A 21479-nucleotide genomic window follows, 5' to 3' on the forward strand; every position below is an offset into this window, starting at 1 on the left:
AAGGCGTACAACAGACTAATACTGTATTCCTTTATCCAGGGTAAAGCAGATCTAGAGGGTTTTACTGTGCTTGGAAAATATGATTTCTAGCTATATTTTTATTTTACTATTATAGTCAAAATTTTATTGGAATTCCAATATAATATACCATTACAGGTTACAATCAACACCTTGCATTTGCCAACCCACAGCCACAAGAATATAATTCTGCCTTTCATTAGTTAACAAATAGAACAGTTTCACAACTGTTTGAGTGTCTCACACCTCCCTTCCTCCCTCTGATGTCATATTCGATATTATAAAAATGTTTGCACATATGATCTAACAATTCATAATTTATGTTTTTATTCCTAAAAAAAAAAAAATATAAATCATGTATAGCCCCACCCAAGAGTAATGGATTCCCCCTCTTTGAATAGACTTTGGAGGGTGTCCCTGTGACCAGCCAAACAGACTGAAATAGAACAATGCTGCTTTTATTATTGCAAGAGACAAACTGCATCAAAAGCTGTGCATTACCAAAAGGTTAAACACATGTACCGGTGCTAAAATCTATGAACAATGCAAGCAGTTTTAGAGTAATCTACCGCATATGCCAATACACACTTCCATATGAACAGGTTTAAAGTAACATTCTGCTCCGAAAAGCATTAACCATTAAAGAAGTAAATCTTTGTATTTGCTGGAACTCAGGCCTGGTATAACTTTGAATTACTAGTTAGCTCACTGTATTTCCCCCAGGGGGTGGGTATACCCCTCCACTAACCGCTGGGCCCAGTATTGTTCATGCATAAGCAAAGAGAATTGCTTCACCTCACCCTTTCCGCAGGATTGCACTGTAATAGGTAGTGTTCCTTGAATTAGTAGCCATATGAAGGGCCCTTGAATTTCTGGGAGTAGCAGACTATATTGTAGCACAATGCTGTTGCAACCAGGGTGAGCAAAAACGGCTGGGAAATGAAGGGTTAACAGTAAGACTTGAGATGATGTCTAATCCCATGGTTTATAGGTGCTGCAGATAACTAGCTTTCTTTGAATTAATGAGAAAAATCACCATAGGGTAACAGCAGCTTAAAAAAAAAAGATTAACCCAGAGTCCTATGCTCAATGGGGTAGATTTTAAAAAGCATTTACTCGAGCAAAACTGGTTTTTGCTCGAGTAAATACACTTTACTCAAGTAAGTGGGCTTTTCAAAATTGCTACAATATATGCCATTGAATTGTCCATAGGATTTACTCAAGTAAGTGCACTTTACTCGAGTAAATAGCTTTTGAAAATTGCTTTGATAGTATGTCACATTTACATGCGTAACTCCTTTGAAAATGACCCCCAATGTCTGCTCCCTATCCCTGGGTCATAGAATTACTCACACTTTACATCCTGTGACTGGAGAGACAGCAAAAACAGCTTTCAGCACCGCTTTCAGAGATCCAATAACTTTTCTGCAGCTGTTGTACACTGCTTGTTTGGTTTGAGTCTTGATACAACTCTTCTGCTGAAGGGGCAGCTAAAGCAGCTTCCAGCAGGACAGGAGACTCAGTAATATGCTGTCTGTTTGTTCTCTGTGTAACTGCTCAAATTAAGCAGGGAGTTCCAGATCCCTCAACAGATTAGCATACTTCTCCCCAGTCAGCAGAGTAGCTTGTTTTGTGACCTCTTCCTCTGTGAGTTTCTCCAACCAACCTCTTCCAGCAACTCCGCTTGCATCTCACTATTGGCTCAGTAGCAGAGTGCAGTAATAGGATGCAACTATGAATTAAGACAGCCATGTTGGGGAGGTCTGAAGTGCAAGGTAGGAGGGTAGTGCACATGAAAATCCATCACTTCTTCTTTTCTTCATTCTTTAAGTGAAATTTTAACATCTTACATTCAACTCAACTTCTTTCAATAACTATGATAGGGGTCACTATATAGAAGAGTAACTTGTAGACTTCCTGCCTCTATAGTATATTCGTATATTGACATATATATATTGCACAATGCATGGCTTATGTTTACATTTAACTAGACATACCCCTATGAGCATTTTCAGATTCTGGCTGGTAGAGTGTTTAAATTAGTCTGCCATATTTGTAAAACCATTTTCCAGTTTTAAGGGTATTCTTCCTACCCTGACAAACATTCCATCACCATCGTTTCCTGGATTTATATTCTCTGCATAGTTTGGTCAGGAATTACTTGCTTTAATCAGTTGCAAGGTAAATGGCATCAAGGCTATTTGTTACTATTGCCAGTTTCTCCTATAAAACAATAAAGCATCAAACCTGAAATTATATTTACTGAAACAGACAAATTTGGATTTTAGGTATGGATATCAATAATTTTATCCTGCTGCTGATAATGTCCCTGCGACTAGAGGATCATTACTGAAAAAATTCTGTAGTTTCTCATATTTACTCTGGTTACATATAAATTATGGATAAATGTTATCAGATGTACACAACTTTTGCAGAAAAGAAAGGATTTGTTTTGAAGTTTTCCAATGTAATGCTTGATAAAGAAGTGATTTTCTCAGTAATTTAGGGATTATAGTTGTAAATGTTCTATTGACATCTTCCCCTGCTCTTGAGCTTGTCAGAAAGCAACTCCTGCAAACACACAATAGGGCTATAGAAGAAAGAAAAAGCAAGAGTTCTTATGTCACTAGTCACCAATCTTTTTGATAGATTTGTTTTCTGGGCCTGGCTTCTGCTCCTTGGACCAGCCAGGGCAGGGGATGCTATGGTGATAGGGTTTCACAACCCTTGGACTCTTGGCTATCCCTCCGTGATGACACCTAATAGCCAGCATAGGGTTAACATTAACCAGTTCTTGTCAGAACCATGGTTTCTGAACCCTTGATGAGGACTGTTGCTGTGATGGCTGAGCAGAGTTGGGAGGAGGATATAAAACAGGGTAAGAAAAACAAAAATGGGTAGTTGTGTATGAAAGTTCATGGCACCATAGCCCAATAGTGACTGGTTCTGATTCCACTGGAAGTTCAAAGGAGCAGGTGGAAATTAGCAGGCCAGAAAAAAGCTATTTACTCTTGCAAAACATATAGGGGCAGATTTTAGAAGCCCTATGTGTGTAAATCCAGGTGGACTGACGCACGTAGGGAGGGTTACATGCCAGGCCTATTTTCAAAAGGTCCGGCAACGTGCGTAAAGCCCCGGGATGCGTGTAAGTCCCTGGGCTTTTCTGAATGGGTGGGCAGTAGGCGGGGCAGGGGCGGGGCGAACGGTCCGGGGGCGTGGTGGGGCGGTCCGGGGGCAAGGCGCCTCGGGACCGTCCGCCCCGCCCCCTGCCCACCCATTCAGAAAAGCCCCGGGACTCACACACATCCCGGGGCTTTACGCACGTTGCCGGACATTTTGAAAATAGGCCCGGCATGCGTAACCCCCCTACGCGCGTCAATCCACCTGGATTTATGTGCGTAGGGCTTTTAAAATCTGCCCCTATATGGTTTGCAAGAGTAAATAGCTTTTTTTCTCTGGCAGGCATTACTTGTGAGATAAAAGTACGTTTCTTTGTTTTTTTGGGCTGGGGGGGCAGGACAGGTAGGGAAAGGAAGTGGGGGGGGAGAACGGGGAAAGCAAGCTGGTCTCCCCGAGGGCTCGGCAAGGTGCACTACTGTGAACCCCTTTGCACGCGCCGACCCCTGATTTTATAATGCGCATGTTATAAAATCAGGCGTACATTTGTGCACGCCAGGTAGCACGCACAAATGTATGCTGCGCACGTACCTTTTAAAATCTGCCCCATATTGTACTATATTTTCCTGATACAGGCATGCAGGGGAGCATTTCAATCTGTGGAAATACTGCTGTAACAGTGAGCGCCATTTACCGCTGGAAGAGTCAGTCACATGCTCATTCTGTTCTGTCTAGAAGCCCAGTGGTGCCAGGTGGAGCAGTGGCAGTGGACCGGCATTACTTCCAGAACATTGGCTCCTACGATTCTGGCATGTCTATGATGGGGACAGGAAACTTAGAACTGTCCATAAGGGTAAGATTATCAGGAGAATTGTTTCAATGTAGATAAGTAGATACTGTTATTACCCAGCCTGTCCAAAACATTTTCTATTTCAATAATTATAAAATCTACCGATTTGCCAGAAAAAGGTTCCGTATCTAACATTTTCCTTGCAATTTGTAGCCTTCTTTCTGAAGGAAAAGAAGGCTTATGAATCTGCTATAAGTGTGTATGTCCCTAATAACTTTAGGTGTTTGGTGTCTTATACACACCAAATTTTCAGGACATGTCAGTTGGGGACATGAGGATTCTGACGGAGGTGGAGTTTTTTGGATCCATACATATATGTGGATTGTGGGTAGGCTCCATTAGCTCAGGGTGAAACTTCTTGTAATGCTATGAACTTGATAACGCTCCTGTGATTTTCCAGAATTAATACAGGTAGAGCAGACAATAAGCATTAAACTTAAAAAAACAAAACCTTATCAACAGCCAGTGACTTGACTGCTCTTTCATTTACTCTGTCGTCTGTCTGAATTCTTGCTTTTATCTCTTCATTCTCAGTTGCAAGTGATTTATAACCTAGGGAGATCTGGCACATCAAACTTCCAGGAACTGAGCAGTAAAGCAAAGTTTCTTACCTATAACTGGTATTCAATTTGTACAGCAGGATAGACAGTCCCACATTTGGGTGATGTCATCGCACGGCATCACATACAGAGAGTAACCTATCATTGGTTGGAACAGCTTAGAGGGCTGTTTGCACGTGTGCAGTAGGTAATGCCCAGGCAGCTGTGGGTGTGGCTGCCTTAGTCTTCTACTATAGCTATGAAGAAAGTAGCTTTACTCCAAGGGGAGGTTGGCAGGTACGTGGGACTATTTATCTTACTGTCCATTGAGAACACCAGTTAAAGATTAACAGTCACACATGTAAGAACTCCCAAGCTAAGCCTTGTCTTGGCATTTCCTACTCTGATTTTCCCCATAGACAACCTGTATAATGTGTGATTGCTGTAGGAGTTTAAACACAAACAATGGAGAAGTCAGAATAGGTAAGGATTTAAAGAAATTCTTCAGAATTGCCTGGCCAAACATGCTTTCTCAACAAGAGTAGTGTGAGGTAAATGAATGGGCCAGACTCCATGTGGCAGCTTTATATATTTCCTTGTTAGAAGTGGAAAGAAACCAAGAAGGTCATGGAAGCTGCCATTGCCCTTACATTGTAGATCTTTATAGAAACATAACAGCAGAAAAAGAACATATGGTCCATCTAGTCTGACCATCCTTTCAATTAATTTAGCATTATAATTCCCATCATGCCCTTAGAGATCCCCTGTATTTATCCCATGCTTTCTTGAAGTCAGATACTGTTTTTGTCTCCACCGCCTCCTCTTGGGGGTGTAGACAAAAACAGGGAAAGTTCCTGGAGGAAAATTCCATAAACAGTTTTAACCAGATAGACTTTGGGAAAACCACTGCTTATCCTTAAATGTAAACAACATGGGATCTATCTACATTTTGGGATCCTCCCACATACTTGTGACCTGGATTGGCCACTATTAGAAACAGATACTGGGCTTGATAGACCCTTAGTCTGACCATTTCTTGTGCTCTTAAAACCTGTCTGCTGGTAGCAGGTAGAGATACGCTCTGAGATCCAGGTGAATATGGTATGTTTTGATACTGCTCATCCAAGTGGATTAGGGTCATAAGAGAAGAAGAGGTGGAAGGATATTCTGATGTCCTTCATCCTGTCAAGGTAGAAAGATGATGTTCCCTTGGAGTAGTGTTTGTTTTGTTCATAACAAGCCAGGAAAGAATCTCACTCAACAACCATGGTATGTTGAATACAATCTCAATCTCAAATTAACTGCTAGCACTCGCCTCGATAAGTGCATTGTGATAAAAAGACCTTCCTTCTAGAGTTTACTAAGATGTATAGGAAACATATCTTGGTGTTCTTCATATGTTGTCTATCTAACAAGCAACATATCTTGTGGTCAAGAGTTTGCTGCACAGTTTCTTCAGGTTGAGTATGTGACCTGGGGAAGAAGGTCAGCAGAGCAATTGACTGATTCAAATGGAAGTCAGACATCACTTTGGGTAGAAACTTAGGGGTGTGTAACACTACCCTGTTGTTGAAAAACCTTATACAAATTGGGTAAAACCCCAGCACCTGTAGTTCATTGTTTCTTCTTGCTGGGATGATGGCAAGAAGGAAGGCTGTCTTTAAAGGTGAAATATTTTAGTGGGTCATAAGCATCAGTTCAAAGGGTGGCCCATGAATTGGGAGAAGACCACACTGAGTTCTATGGAGGTAGGGTTACTGATTGACTAGTATTTGGCAAGCGAGGCAAGTTTTATTTACCTTTTTATTTATTCAGTTTAAAATATGCAAGTTCACATAAGTGATTAACAATATAAAAACAAAAGAAGAAAACAAATGTAACAAACAAATCAATAAATAACATTTAAACCTCTTAAAGGGGCCGATGCAATTATGTGCGCTGAAAGCAGGTGCACATAATTGCATCGGCCTAGGAAGGAGGCTCTAGGGTCGCTGTGCTTCCTTAGCGCCTCCTTCCTAACGTGACCCGCTGTGGCTGCCGGTTATGAAGACCAATGCCGGTAAACTCGGCCTCGGTTTTCATAACCTGCCTGTCTGCCAGTAATGAAAACGGCCGCCAAGTTTATCTGCTTTTCTGTATTTCTTTTTAATGCGCTCATCTATTAACGCCTGCTCCAGGCAGGCATTAATATCTGAACGATAAATGTGCGACTAAGACGCACATTTATCTTTTTGCATTCGGAGTGAATGAATAATAGCCTCATTCACATGCATTTGCATGTGATGAGCGCTATCTCATTCACTCCATGTTGGACACGCGTTAAATAGGTGCTAATCCCCCTATAGCATTAGGGGGTGGATTAACGCCTATTTATCCTGCGCCCGACTGTGGGTTATACAGTGCACTCAGCTGAGCGCACTATATTGCATCGGCCCCTTAGAAAGAGATCCACTGGAATATAAGAGAGGCACTAGAATACAAGAGAAATCCACTAGGATACAAGAGAAAAATAATTAACCCTAAGATTATACAGAAACAAATAATGAAGTAAAAATAGACCCCCAAAAGCTACAGAACAGAAGCTATTATAAGAACTCAATCTTAAGGTAAAATGAAAAAGAAAAAAAGGGGGAAGAAGAGAAAAATAGCCTAAAGAAAATTAATCAGATAAAACAGGATAACTTTGGAGATAACTGAAAAGTTGAAGGAATTTCAGATTAAACAAGAATCTCAGATTATTGTGAGGTTCCCAAAAGACATATTGTAAATCTTTACATTTAATACAACACAGGCTACCAAGAGCAAAAGTTGCCTCTTTTTGATGTACTACACTCTGCATTGACAAAAAGGTTTTATGCCTAATTTGAGTCATACATGAACCATCTGCATACATTCTTATCTTGGTACCCATAAATTTCTTATCCATAGCACAAAAGAAAAGATGCATTATATTTTTATCCAGTTCCAAGAAAAGAGATACCAGATGAGTTCCTTTTGTCTCTGCAATTACAGCCCAAGTTTCTAGCTCTTGCGTACGAGAAAATGTTTGCAAAGGAGAGGAAATATTTGAAACATAAATTACCTTAGTAATAGTTAGTAAAGTTTCATAAGAAGAGTTTTGGCATTTCATTAAATAGTTCTTAAACAACTCCAGCCCAGATATGTTAGAAAAATATGGAAAATTAATGTCTAATGCACATATGATGGACCACATTTTGAAGAGCCTCAGTCCTTCTGGAAGTAATGACACTGTCCTTAACCACTGTTAGTTTAAAGGCATTCAATGTTCTAACTTTCTGAATCAAAGTAGTCTTAGAATCCTCAAGAGACTGAATAGTACCTGGTGTTGTTTCCTGCTTAACTCATTCCAAAACATCTTCGAGGAGATCCTGCTGCAGATCCTGGATGGTTTGCCATATTGAAACCAAGCTAACACCCACTTCAGGCTCCTTGCTCTTTGCCCATGATCCAACTAAAGATTAACCTATCTCTACTGACAGCAAATCTCCCGAAGGAGAAGCAGCAGTCTCTCCACTGCTATTACAGTTAGTGCCTCTGGAGATTCAGAGCATACATTACATGGAAACTTAGCAGGAGGGGAGACATTCAAGCCAGGACTCTGCCCCCTCCATCCCCGACTTCTTCATTACTCTGTGATATCGTTGGAGTTGAGATCATCACAAAGCTCCCTTTTCCCGCAACTCTCTCAGAACTTCCATCAGCACCAACCCTGCTTCCAGCCTCGATGTTCCTGAAAAATCCCACTTGATCCCTGGGACAAACAAAGCTGTCAATAGTACCCTTTACCATGGCATCCTCAGTGGAGAAAGTCCTGGGAATATGCCTTGGCATCATGAGGTAATTCCTTCATAAAATAATAACAAATGTAATGAAACTTCACTGAAAATCTCCTCTATGAATTATGCAACCTGTTGTTAACTACTGGATGTCATCTTGTCTCTCACCTCTGGCTTTTTTTTTTTTTTTTTTTTTTTTACAAGGAGGCCAGCAAGCCAGCACAGCAGAAAACTGGCCTATGTAAGTGTAGTTTTCTGCTGCCTGTTTTCCCCCAGCCTAGCTGGGACTCTCATTTTATTTATTTATTTTATTTATTTATTTTATTTAAAATTTTTATATACCGACATTCATCCAGGATATCACATCGGTTCACAGTGTAACGCAAATATACGCCATGAATGGCGCTTTACATGGAACAGATAAAACATGTTAACAAGGGAATAAAGGGGTAAGAGAACGTGGGATAAATTGCATTAAATATTAAACAAGAATTGCAAATATATACATATGTACAATGTTGAGAGAACTGAGAGAAAAGGGATTTGGGAATATTAGGGGGGGAGGGGGGAGTGGAGAGCAGAGGGGGGAGAAGAGGGGAGAAGGGGGCGGAAAGAAGAAGGATGGGGCAAAAGTGGGGTACCGAAAGGGGGGCGGTGGAAAGGCAGAGTGGAGATTAGGTGTATGCTTTGGCAAATAGCCAGGTCTTAAGCTTCCGCTTGAAGGATTTCAGGCATTCCTCTTGCCGTAGTTCAACTGGCATTGTGTTCCAAAGGGTCGGCCCGGCGATGGATAGTGCACGGGCTCTTGTGGAGGTTAGTTTGTGGAGTTTGGGAGAGGGGATAGGCATGGTTGCGAGATGTGCATGTCTGGTAGGCTTATTGGACTGGTGTAAGCGGAAGGATTCATTGAACCAGTTCATTTCAGGATTGTATAAAGCCTTGTGGATGAGAAAGAGTGCCTTATATTGTATACGGGATGCTATTGGGAGCCAATGAAGATCTTTTAGAACAGGTGTAATATGGTCATGTTTGCGTAGGTTGGTCAAGATTCGGGCTGTTGTGTTTTGCAGAATTTGAATGGGATGAATGGCGTTGTTAGGAAGGCCGAGGAGCAGGGAGTTGCAGTAGTCTGTTTTGGCAAAGATAGTGGTTTGAAGCACTGTCCGGAAATCAGGGGCATGCAGTAAGGGTTTAAGTTTTTTCAGTGTATGGAGTTTAAAGAAACCATCTTTAAGTATATTGTTGATAAATTTCTTCAGGGTAAAGTGCCCGTCGAGGATGATTCCCAGATCACGGACTTGTTGGGCAAATTTGAACTGTGATAGAGGGGGGAGGATCGAGTGGTTGGGGGGTGAGATGAGCATGATTTCAGTTTTAGTTGTGTTAAGGGCTAGGTGGATGGAAGAGAGGAGATTGTTTATGGATTGGAGGGTATCATTCCAGAAATCCATGGTTTTCGAAAGGGAGTCAGTGATGGGTATGAGCAGCTGAACATCATCAGCGTAAATGTAATGGGGGAGATTTAGGCTAGAAAGGAAGTAGCAGAGGGGAAGGATGTAAATATTGAAGAGGGTAGAGGAGAGGGATGATCCCTGAGGGACACCTTGATTAAGGGGGTCCGTGCGGCTGGAAGAGGAGGGAATAAGGTGGATTGGGCTGCACATATGCAATAGGAGGAAGCCAGTAGCAGCAGCTCCACCCAGACATACCAGCTCTTGCGCAATATGAGGGGGCCTCATGCTCTCATATTATGAGCTCTTCCTCTCATGCCTTCAGCCCCTGGGAGCACAGGCAGAAACATTGCTAGAATCTAGAATGAACCCTCGGGCACCATGAAGACTATCTTGCTGGAGGCTGAAGAGCAGGAGAGGTCCAGCAAAGCTATTTGTGAAGATCATCCCACAGACAGCCTAAAGAACAGGAGAGGCCTGGCAGAGTCATTGGCAGAGTTAATTTGGTACCAGCGGCCCAAAGAACAGGAGAAGTCTTGCAGGGCTATTGGCGAGCCTATCCCACTGGTGGCCCAAAGACCAGAAAAGGCTCAATGGGGCCATTGTCAGAGTCCATGCCACCAGTGAGCCAAAGAACAGATGGGGAAAAGCCTGACCTGAGTGAGAATGTGAAAAGAGAGAAAATGTGTGAGTGTGAGTGAGTGTGAGAGAACATATGTGTCACTGAATGAGCATGTGTATGTGAGTGAGAAAGAACATAAATGAGAGAGAATGAACATTTGTGTGTTAGAAATGTAAGGGTTGCTTAGCTCCCTTAGCAATAGTTCTACCCTTTACTATCTACAAGGAGAGGATTTTGCATGTATAAGACCATTTCTAAGATTTTTTCCCACCCAGGTGCTGGGATAGGTCAAGCTCCCCTTTATAAATTGGGTTGAGCAAGTTTAAGGTAGGGTTATGAAGGAGAGGAGTGATTTTAGTGGTTCTTCAAATTCAGGCTCCTCAGTCTGTACCAAAGGGGAAGGACTTTGCCCTGCTGTCTAGTTGCCTTTGCAGACCTAGAAGAGGGACTGTCCAGTTGAGCAGAAAAGAGGAGAGTTGGTTGTTTTCTTGACCTACTCCCAGCTCAGGAGAACAAACAGCAGCCCTACCTGAGCAGATTGGGATCTTCATATGCCAGGGGTCCAGTTAACAGTGGAGACTGTTGCCCAGTGGATGAGAAATGGCTTTGAGATTTTGTTTTACTTTTGGACAGGAGGGAGTTTATTTTCACCACCACCTCCCTGCCCACTTTGAAGAAGAGATTTTTCCTATTTTCCCACTGCTAGGAAAGGGCAGAGACTTGGAGATAGAAAATGGAAAAGGAGTTTGGGGCACTTGGGGGTTTTCATTCTTCTTTGTATTCTTATGATTTTTGCTATTTTGGCTTGGATCCTATTTTTTAAGTTACAGTATATTTATTATTTGAACATCAATCCCAGTATCCTGCTTGCCTATGTTCAAGATGATAAAGGGCATGGACCAGCTCCCCAATGAGGAAAGGCTAAAGAAGTTAGTGCTGTTCAGTTTGGAGAAGAGACGACTGAGGAGGGATATGACAGAGGTCTATAAAATCATGAAAGGACTTGAACAAGTTAATGTAAATCGGTTATTTACTCTCTCAGATAAAAGAAGGACCAGGGGGCACTCCATGAAGTTAGCAAGTAGCTCATTTAAAACAACGCAAAGAACATTTTTTTGTTCTAATGTGTTCATTAAATAAGCATGCAACACAGTTATGAAACAAATAACAAACTTAACTAGTATAAAAAGAAAAGAAGTGACGAGATGATACAAAGAAAAATACCACGATACAAATTATAAACAATACAGTACAAGACATGACAATGTCGCCCTAAAATTAAGAAACCAGGTTGTTAAACCACAATACTTTCATACTATCAGGAGAGGGGAAATGTGCTGTTAGCAACCACATTTAAGGATTCAAAATAATCATCAAGTGGCTTCCACATCTGAGTCCAGGAGGCAAGCTGATGGTATTTAATTGCAACTGCCTTCTCATACTTACAATATAAACAAGCCGATTTCCACCAGAAATGTTCATTAAGCAAATCACTATGCTTCCAAAAGGACAAAATATGAGATAGGGTGACAGCTATGAAAAAAATCCAATAATTTGTGGTGGGGGGCAGGCAGTGGAAAGGGCAGTGCTGTTCCCCGGAGAACTATTATACGAAACGTAATAGGAACCTGTAAAAATAATATCCATGATATAGTATCCCATACTTGCTGCCAAAAAGAAAGGACAATAGGATAATAAAACAACATCGCTTTCAGAGGGAACATGACCAACAATGATGTGAAGACACCAGGCTGGCTCCAAAACGTTTCCACGGAGGCCACACCGCTCTATGCGAAATAAAAAAGGAAGTTTGAGTTAAGCTGGAAGACAGTGAAATGCGTAATGATGAGCCCCAAAAATATTCCCATTTTACCTCTTCTGGTGAACATTCTGAACTCCAAAGAGAATGGAGTCCGATCAGTGCACAATAAGAAAAGCTCTTGAGAGATTTATAAATACGAGAAGCCAGATGACCCAAAGTTCCATAGTCTTTATAGAAAACAAAATGTGTGGGAAATTCATCCAGTCGATAGGAGGAGAGATCAGTGGAGGCCAGACAAGCATGAAGATGAAGCCAGGCATAGAACTGAATGCGTGGGAGAGCATATTTCTGACAGAACTGAGCAAAAGAAAGTAGGGCCCCATTCTGCAAAAATTGAGAAAGAAACCAGAGACCCTGAGCCTGCCATGTTTTCCAATTAAGTAAAAAACCTCTGGCCTGAAAATGAGAATTTTGCCATGGGGTAGCAAACTTGGAGAGCAAATCGAAGAAAATTCTTTTTCATGCAGCGCACAGTTAAGCTCTGGAATTCATTGCCAGAGGGTGTGGTTACAGCAGTGTAAACTGTGTTTAAAAAAGGTTTGGATAAGTTCCTAGAGGAAAAATCCATAAATTGCTATTAATCAATAAGCAATAGTAGCTTGAGATCTATTTAATGTTTGGGTACTTGCCAGGTACTTGTGACAAGGATTGGCCATTGTTGGAAACAGGATGCTGGGCTTGATGGACCCTTAGTCTGACCCAGTATGGGATATCTTATGTTCTTAAGATGACCAAGAGTAAGTACCTCAACTAGAGAGACTAATTTTGTCTGAAAGACTGTGAACTGATACCCACCCAGATTTGCACTTAGGGCCCTGGAAGCTTTTCCTCCTGCCTGCCAGTGGAATCCCAGCAATCCCAGTCGCTAACAGACTAGTACTGACTATGATTGGACAGAAAAATGAGAGGTCCAGGACATTGAGATTGGCCCTGGGCACTGGGTGTCCCCTATATTCTGGCTCTAAATCAAAGAGGGGGTTACAGAAAGTGTGTGGGTAAGGCAGCTTACACCTTCCTATAATGTTGAAGTGTGTTTTATATTTATTATTGAGAACTTTCAGCAATGAGAAATACAAGGAAGGTGTGAGCTAGAACAGTTATGATAGAAGGGTTCTTTCCCAAAAAGGAGAAAGACAGTTTCTAATTGTATATATGGTGCTTCCACGGGCAGTGGGGAGGAGTCTGTCTGTGGCATTCTGAGGAGTTTGCTTAAGGAGTGTTGTGTTAGGAGGAGTTAAAGGCTAGAGTGCAGAAGACTTTTGGATTGCCGGAGCAGCAAAGGAGCTTCCCTTCAGTACAGACTGGAGAACCATCTAGAAGGATAAGGAACCCCTCAGACCAAAGCGAGAAAGGAGAAGTTTCATGCTCTTCATGGGGTCCTAAAGGAAGGAAAAGGCTGTAGTGGGGACATGAGAGGGAAAAGTTTTCTGTGGGACTATATTCAAGAGACCTTGGAACTTGTAAACTAATTAAGAAGCTGGATCTTCTGTGGGTTTTGTATCTTGTGGACTGTCTGCTGATTTTTGTCTATGTTTTTTTTTTTTGGGGGGTCTTTAATTTTTGGACTTTCATAAATTATCTATTTTGGAACAGACCCCCCCTTGCGTAGACTGCTGTTTTTCTGGTGTGCAACTCTCTTTGGACCTTGTAGTTTTTGCTGTTCCCCATGGGTTGTATCCTGGTCTGAGGCTGCAAGCTGGCATTTTTCCACTCCTGCAGTGCCTGACGGTGACCTTCTGGGAAGGGGGTTTATATGTATATATGAGAAAGACAGAGGAGAAAGTTTGTGTGCCATTCATTCCCTATTAATCCACAACTGGGGTGAATAGAAATTGAACGTTCCCAGGTATGGAGAACGGGGGATTATTTTAATACATAGGAGGCCAATATTCAAAGCCATTTAGGTGGATAATGGTTAAGTTATCCAGCTAACTGCCAAATTTTGAAAATCTCTGGTATTTATCTGACTAACGTTTAGCCAAATAAGTCATTATCCAGCTTAAATTTTGCAAAATAAGTAAGGGGTATTTGGGGGGCGTTCTGGGGTAAGGTTGGGTTAGCCAAATATCTTATCTGGCTAAATCCGATATTTGGAGTAACCTGAATTGTTATTTGGCTAAATCAAGACATGGATGATAGCAGATCCAAAGTTATCTAGCCTTGTGGCCCAGCTGGTCCGAGCTTACCTTCATCCCCCTCTACCAAATCCCCTCTGCCAGATTTTAAAATCCCAGTGTTGAAGTGGTGTGGGACTGCCCACTCCCTGGTTCACCATTTAATGTTCCCAAATTAGGCTTCCAGTGTGTTCTCCCCACCCATCACTAACAATGCCACTCTGCCAGTACCTTAATAATCTCAGATCTTCAGCCTGGATTGCAGTACACTGCTACCGCAGCCCAGGTCTGATGCTTCTAGCATTGCTATGTGAATAAATCCAGACCTCTCTGTTCATTACAGTTTTTCATAATTCATATAAATGGAATGTGAAAGAATAAAAGGACACAGTGGTGCAGTCCAGCGCCCATGATTACGTACGGAAGAGAAGAAAACAAACCAGCAGGGGGACTCTGTGGAACCAGCAGATTCAGGGTTACCAACTTTGAAAAATTAAAAAAAAAAATGTTATCCCTCCTCTTTACCCCCTCCACCACTGACCTCATATCTCCTCCACAACCAAACCCCCACCCCCACCTTAGAATTTCTCCTGTATGTAATGTCCTCCTTCTTGTGGACTTTTTCTTCTCCCACCAGGGATCCTTAGCCTGGAACTAAAGAGATCCTGAAACCATTCTGGGTGGGTAAGACTGCCTGGGTTGCTTCTATAAAGTGTGACAAAACTGCAGGAAAAAGCAAACTTTGCATTTCATGCTAACTGAAATTTGAGTGTGGTATGGAAAATGGCTACTAGATGGCATGCATTCTGGTAAAGGTATGCAGTACATTTGACTGTAAATTAGAAAGTGGTCACTGTCCTATATGATAGATTTCCCTTTAAGAAGGTTGGGGAACAAGTTCTTATAGAGAGAGAGTGTGGTCCCTCAGTACAAAAGGGATGGCTTAGGATTTTGGTGGGGAGTCAATGAAGAGAATCCATCCAGGGAGTAGGCTCAGCCCAGGACTGCCTCTTATGTGAAAGGGCCCTGCAAGGCAGCAGTCAAGGAATGGTGTGTCTCCTCGACGAGAGACAACCGGGACCTGACCTGAGTCACAAAGGGGGAGTTGGAGTTCTGGTGAGGAGTCCTTGGTAAGAGAAGAGTTTGGAAGTAGAGAACCTAAGAAGGATAGGAGAGGTTCCAGATGATTGTCTGGATGAGAGGACAAAGAGATTCTGGAATGAAGAGAGGCAGGCGTAACTCAACGAAATAAGGTGGGGGGGGGGGGATTTAGGTAGGGCTGGGGGGTGGGTTAGATAGGGGAAGGGAGGGAAAGGGGGAGGACACAAAAAAAAATCCCTCCAAGGCCGCTCCGATTTCGGAGCGGTCTTGGGGGGAACGGGGAAAGCCATCGGGCCTCCCCTAGGGCTTGGCGCGCGCAAGGTGCACAAGTTTGTACCCCCTTGCTCACGCCGACCCTGGATTTTATAACATGCGCATGGCAGCGCGCACATGTTATAAAATCGGGCGTACATTTGTGCGCTCCAGGTAGCGCGTACAAATGTACCCCACACGCGTAATATTAAAAATCTGCCCCATACAGTGTAGCACATAGTGAGTTCTGCAGTGTTTGTTGATGTGTACTTGGATATTGGGGCTATGATTCCCATGGCTTCTCAGAGAGAAAGGAGAATAGAGGATGGTGAGAAGTGATGAGAATTGTATGTTACTGATAGTACTTTGAGCTGTTGGGCAGAGGAGTGGGGAGGAAATGTTTTTAAATGCAAATGGTTCTCCTACTAAGGGGACAAGTGTACATAATTCGGAAGTACTTATTCTTTTAATTTTCCTTGTATCCTTTGCAACTACATCAGCCTAGCTATGTAAGCCTATGTACCCTGATCTGATCAGTCATTCTTTACTACTCTGTTTCATACTCTGACTGCTGGCCCTTCCAGAAAATAAAGGCTCTATTTGTTTGGAACATATCATTCGGAGTGAGTCCCATTTTTCTGGCAAGGGAGTGTGAAACCAGGAGGACACAGCAGGCAGAAGGGGGTCATAGAGGGGATTCTCAGTACTGAGAACCCTATCCAGCTAAGGACACCTAAGTACCCTCCTAGCCTCTGGACCCAAGTCCACTACACCATCTGCTGGACCCACATCTCCCTCTGAATCCTGGCACTCGGCTCACACAAGTGACAGAACCTCCCATATTTTATGTGCACCATCTGAGTGAAGGTTATACAGTCTTTTGTGTTTCTGTTATATAAAGTCTTCTGCTTTTTTTTTTTAGTAATACCTGGAGATGGAATTCCTGAAATTAACACACTTGTTCTCAACATCTGGCTTCAGTGCACCCCAAACAGGTCTGTTTTCAGGCTATGTACAATGAGATATTGTGTATTTGCATGCATTTGGTCTAATAACCTGATCCATGTGCATATTTTGTTCACCCCAAAAACCAGACCTGTTTGGAGGCATGGAAGACTGAAGGAGAAAAGATGTGTGATTAATCATTCCAATCTGAAATTGTGGTAACATATCTGTACTTTTATTTTGATAGTTCCTGTGAACTAGTTTGCTGATAGTCTATGTATGGTATATAGATTTTAAAAAATATTATATTTTTGTTTTAGGTTTGGCTCTGTGGTGGTTCTGTAGAAATTCTTCCCTGCTCTCGGGTGGGGCATGTATACCACAGTCATAAACCCTTCTCCTTATCCGACAGAGAGGCAATGGTGAAGAACAAAATCCGATTGGCTGAAACCTGGATGGATTCTTTTAAAGATGTCTTCTATAAGCACAACATGGAGGCATTTTTAATCAGCAGGGTAACAAGACCACCTTTATCATTCCTGTCGTAGTATATTCATGACCTGTGCATTTTTTCTAGAAATAAAGATGCCGATATTAACATAAAGGATACATGGTTTTCTATGAGGGACCACAAGGCAAATCAAGCAGATGGAGGAAGAGGTGCCGGCACTCGGTACTGGCATGTATCCCCTGAAAAAAAGCCCTGTTCATGGCTGATCATTGATGGAGAGTTTAAGATAATCAGCCTGTCTCAAGTAGGACATGAAGTTAGCAAGTAGCACATTTAAGACTAATTGGAGAAACAACGAGTGTTAAATATTGGAGCTACTTTCCAATTGCAATTTCCTTGTAAATGCTTAATAAGAACAGGTGCTACAAAGTACCCCTCCTTTGATCCAGACCAATTAGAGCGATTCTTACAGAACAGAGAGGTTCCTTCAATTATTTCCTCTTAATAGTCCGAGGGTTATGAGCGTAAGAAAATCAAGCGGACAAATAGAAATTAACTGGTAATTTCCTATTGTATATTCTAACATAACAGTCCCCAGTTGAGGTCTTATCTGAACTGATTTTTCCTATGTTTGTATGTTTCAGTTATTTTATGTTGAGATGAAGAAAATATGTTCAATATTGCATGAATGTCAAATTTTTGTTTGGCTAAAGATTTGAAAATTGAAAATAAAGAATTAAGACTAATCAGAGAAAAGTCTTTTTCACTCAACGCACAATTAAGCTCGGGAATTTGTTGCCAGAGGGTGTGGTTAGTGCAGTTAGTGTAGCTGGGTTCAAAAAAGGTTTGGAAAAGTTCTTGGAGGAGAAGTCCATTAACTGCTATTAATCAAGTTTACTTAGGGAATAGCCACTGCTAATAATTGCATCAGTAGCTTGGGTTCTTCTTAGTGTTTGGGTAATTGCCAGGTTCTTATGGCCTGGATTGGCCACTGTTGGAAACAGGATGCTGGGCTTGATGGACCCTTGGTCTGACCCAGCATGGCAATTTCTTATGTTCTTATATTCTTAAGTATGTACTTCTTTTTCCCTGATTACTCCAGTTTTCATCCTATTGACTTTGTTATACACTATTATCACGAAAGTATTAAGATATCAATATCATGTGCCTTCTGTCTTACACTTAGTGCAGTAACATGCTACAGCCTGGATTTAACAATCCAGTACATAAGAGGTACTTTGTGCCCTGGTTAATACTATTTTCTCACATGGGGAGCGGGGAAAATTTCAGTCCTTCAGTACAGCTTGCAGGTCTGCATTTATTTTGTTACCAGCTTCATCCTTTGATAAACATAGAGGCTGCAATACTGCCATGAGTGAAATACCCTACTAGGCCCACATCCCTACTGTATTAGTTTGGTCACAACTCTAACCTCTATATTCTGGGGCTTAATGCCACAAGTGCCACAAGTTTGCACCAGCTCAAATGTTGATTAGTCAATTCAAGGCTGGCTTTTGGGGTGTGAGATTGTGTGCCCATACAGGGTGCCATGCTCAGAGGTAAGCCTCTGCTCTTTCCTCCCACATCCTTCCTTACGCTTATAAAACATGCCTGCATGAAGACCATTCACAGTTTTACCAATTAGTCCACCAGTTTTCCCAGTCCGCATCGAGATCATTTGGACCCCTCTGGTTCTTCATTCTGGCATGATTGTATATAGTGCCTACTCTTCCACTCTTAACCTCCATCCTACCCTCCTCTTCCCTCACCTTTTCCCTCCCTCTTTTTTACCTGTGCCCTTATATGTATGTACATCTCTGTAGCATTTTATAGATTTCTCCTTCCCCCTGCCCTAGTCCCCTTCCCTTCTTTGACTGCATAATTTGCAATGTTGTATATAGTGCTTATCAGATGGTTCATTCATCTCTGTACCTGTTCCTCGCCAGGTACTGTTCCTATATTATTTCCATCTGTCCTTTTTTTCACCCCCTATACTCGATCCTGCTCTCTTCCTAGCTGCTCCCCTCCCCCTCCCCCTCCCTGTTTTCTGTATTTTCCTCCTTTCAGTTATATGTAAACCGGCATGATGTACCCACGAATGTTGGTATAAAAAGCTAATAAATAAATAAATAATTTCCCCCCAGTTGACCCACACCCTCACCCATTTGATCCAGGCCTTAATAGAGATTTATGAAGACTTACACCTCATCAGAAGCAAAAGTAAACATACGCGACTAACAACCCGCCATGTGCTGTGGTGACCGGTTTTAAAATATGGAGTTACACATGTACCTGTTGGCCCTGCCCCGGAACGCCCATACCCTACCCCCAACTCTGTCCTTTTACTGCCCCTTTTTTTTTTTGTTCAAGCACACGAATATACATGTGTAATTTGTGGCTTTTAAAATATGCATTGCTCACGGGCAGCCCAGATACTCACATATATGAGCTTTTAGCACGAGCAATGCTTTTAAAATTGATCCTATAGTATGCAAAAGGAACCATATGTACTGTGTGATGTTTGATCTATTCAGTAAAAAGATTTGAACATAAAATTACCCCTTTAGGAGGTCATTTTGTAACATTGTACATAATTTAACCATCAAAGATGCGAATAAGCTACACAAGTCCATTTGAAAATTATTGTGCCAAAACTGTATGCATACAATTACATTTGCTAATTTGTGCATTTAGTTTTTCTGAGAGAATTTATATGCATAGTTTTTAAAATCAAAAAGGATGGGGTAGATTTTCAAAGGGTTACGTGCATAAGATACGCGCGTAACCCCCGAAAATCTACCCCTGCGTGCGCCGAGCCTATTTTGTATAGGCTTGGCGGTACACGCAAGCCCCGGGACGCGCGTATGTCCCGGGGCTTCGAAAAATGGGCGGTCCAGGGGTTGGGCCATGGACGGGGCCGTGGTCTGGGGGCATGTCTAGGGGTATGAAGGCGGTCCGGGGGCGTGGCCGAGTGCCCCGACACAGCGGCCTGTGTTGGGGCCTGGCGTGCCGGCAGCGAGCTGGCACGCACAAGTTACGCCTGCCAGAGGCAGGCGTAACTCTACAAAGCAAGGTAGGGGGGGATTTAAGTAGGGCTGAGGGGTGGGTTAGATAGGGCAAGGGAGGGAAAGCTGGGTGGGACCAAAAAAAAAGTTCCCTCCAAGGCCGCTTGCGCATGTTATAAAATCGGGTGTACACGCAAAATTTAAAATCGGCCCCTATAAGTGTAAGTCCAAACCATGCCCAGACTCCACCCCCTAGAACGCCTCTCACCATGTATGTAAAAGTATGTGCATACAGTGTGTGTGTACATAATCTTACTGGCATATCGGTTGCACAGTTTTCTAGAGGGTCATTTCTGTAGTGAAGCACTACTTTACTCACAGAAGTCCCTTACCCTCCAAGTGTTTATATCATCTCTCTCAATATTATACAATATGTCTCGCTTTTCTTCTTTCTTCTAGAAAGTATATTTTAAAATCCTTAAATCTTTCTATGTATGGTTTATAGTGCTGGCCATGCATCATTTTGCGGGACCTCCAAGGGTTGCCAACTGGCTCCATTTTTCAAGACAATAAGATCCAGTCCTGGTTTTACCTCGTTGCAAACCTGGGGGCTTCTCCTTTACCGCAGTGGTAGAGTCTCTAGTTTGAGGCCGGAAGGTTATAGGCTCAAGATCAGCAGTTGAAATAGTAAGCTGTGGCAGCATAGAGATATACAGTAAGTGCTGAGACTTCACATGTGATGTCAGAAGTGAGATATTGCTCTCTGCTGGACAGAATAGGAATAGATGTTTTTCTATCTTTTTGTTGTTTCAAAATGAAGGTAGAGAAATAATTAAGTGGCTGTCAAAGTAAGAGCAGGCTATGGCCCATCAGCAGTTTTTTTCAGACAATGGCAGAGCAATAATAGCAACAGTATATGCAACATCTAGCCAACAGCTGCAGGCTATGCCTAAGCTACAGCACCAACTTTTGCAGCAGTGGCCCTACAGCACAGACCCAGCCAGAGCAACAAACAGCTGGGAATTTGACTGTACTACCAACTTCCAGTGACTTGAGCAAGATTCTGGTGAATGCTGTAAAACTACTGAGCCCTTTATGTAGAGGGGGTTTGCCCAAAAATAAGTAAATACATTTGCCTTGGGGCTGTTTAGGGGAAGGTGGCCATGCTGTGACAACGGGGGTCAGGTGGCATGCTCTGCGGTCGGTGGGGCTGGCAGTGTTGAGGCGCGGTAGCCCAGTGTGGTGGAGGGGCCCGGGTTGCAGCCGCAATCGGGTGTGGTGCCGGACTGCACTGTTACCGCTCTCGCAGGCTTTCTTGCTGGGCCCGGATCTGTGGGGGGTGGTGGAGAGGGTTGTGAGAGAGGTGCGAGGTAACCGCGGGCGGGAGAGGTGGGT

General features: G+C 42.6%; 1 protein-coding gene across 11 annotated transcripts in view; it reads left to right on the top strand.

Moving 5' to 3' along the window:
* Positions 1 to 21479, top strand: part of GALNT15 (polypeptide N-acetylgalactosaminyltransferase 15) — a 129880-nt gene that overhangs the window by 45838 nt on the left and 62563 nt on the right. For 8 of the 11 annotated variants that reach the window (XM_029589220.1, XM_029589228.1, XM_029589222.1 and 5 more), the window contains exons 5-6: positions 3871 to 3988; positions 16949 to 17143. In XM_029589220.1, coding sequence (XP_029445080.1) covers positions 3871 to 3988; positions 16949 to 17143 — 313 coding nt within the window. Of the gene's footprint in view, positions 1 to 3870; positions 3989 to 16605; positions 16679 to 16948; positions 17144 to 21479 lie in introns of all 11 variants that reach the window. The other 3 variants (XM_029589223.1, XM_029589224.1, XM_029589221.1) reach the window with 3 other exon arrangements.

This window comes from Rhinatrema bivittatum, chromosome 2 (assembly GCF_901001135.1).
Source record: "Rhinatrema bivittatum chromosome 2, aRhiBiv1.1, whole genome shotgun sequence".
Taxonomy (NCBI): Eukaryota; Metazoa; Chordata; class Amphibia; order Gymnophiona; family Rhinatrematidae; genus Rhinatrema; species Rhinatrema bivittatum.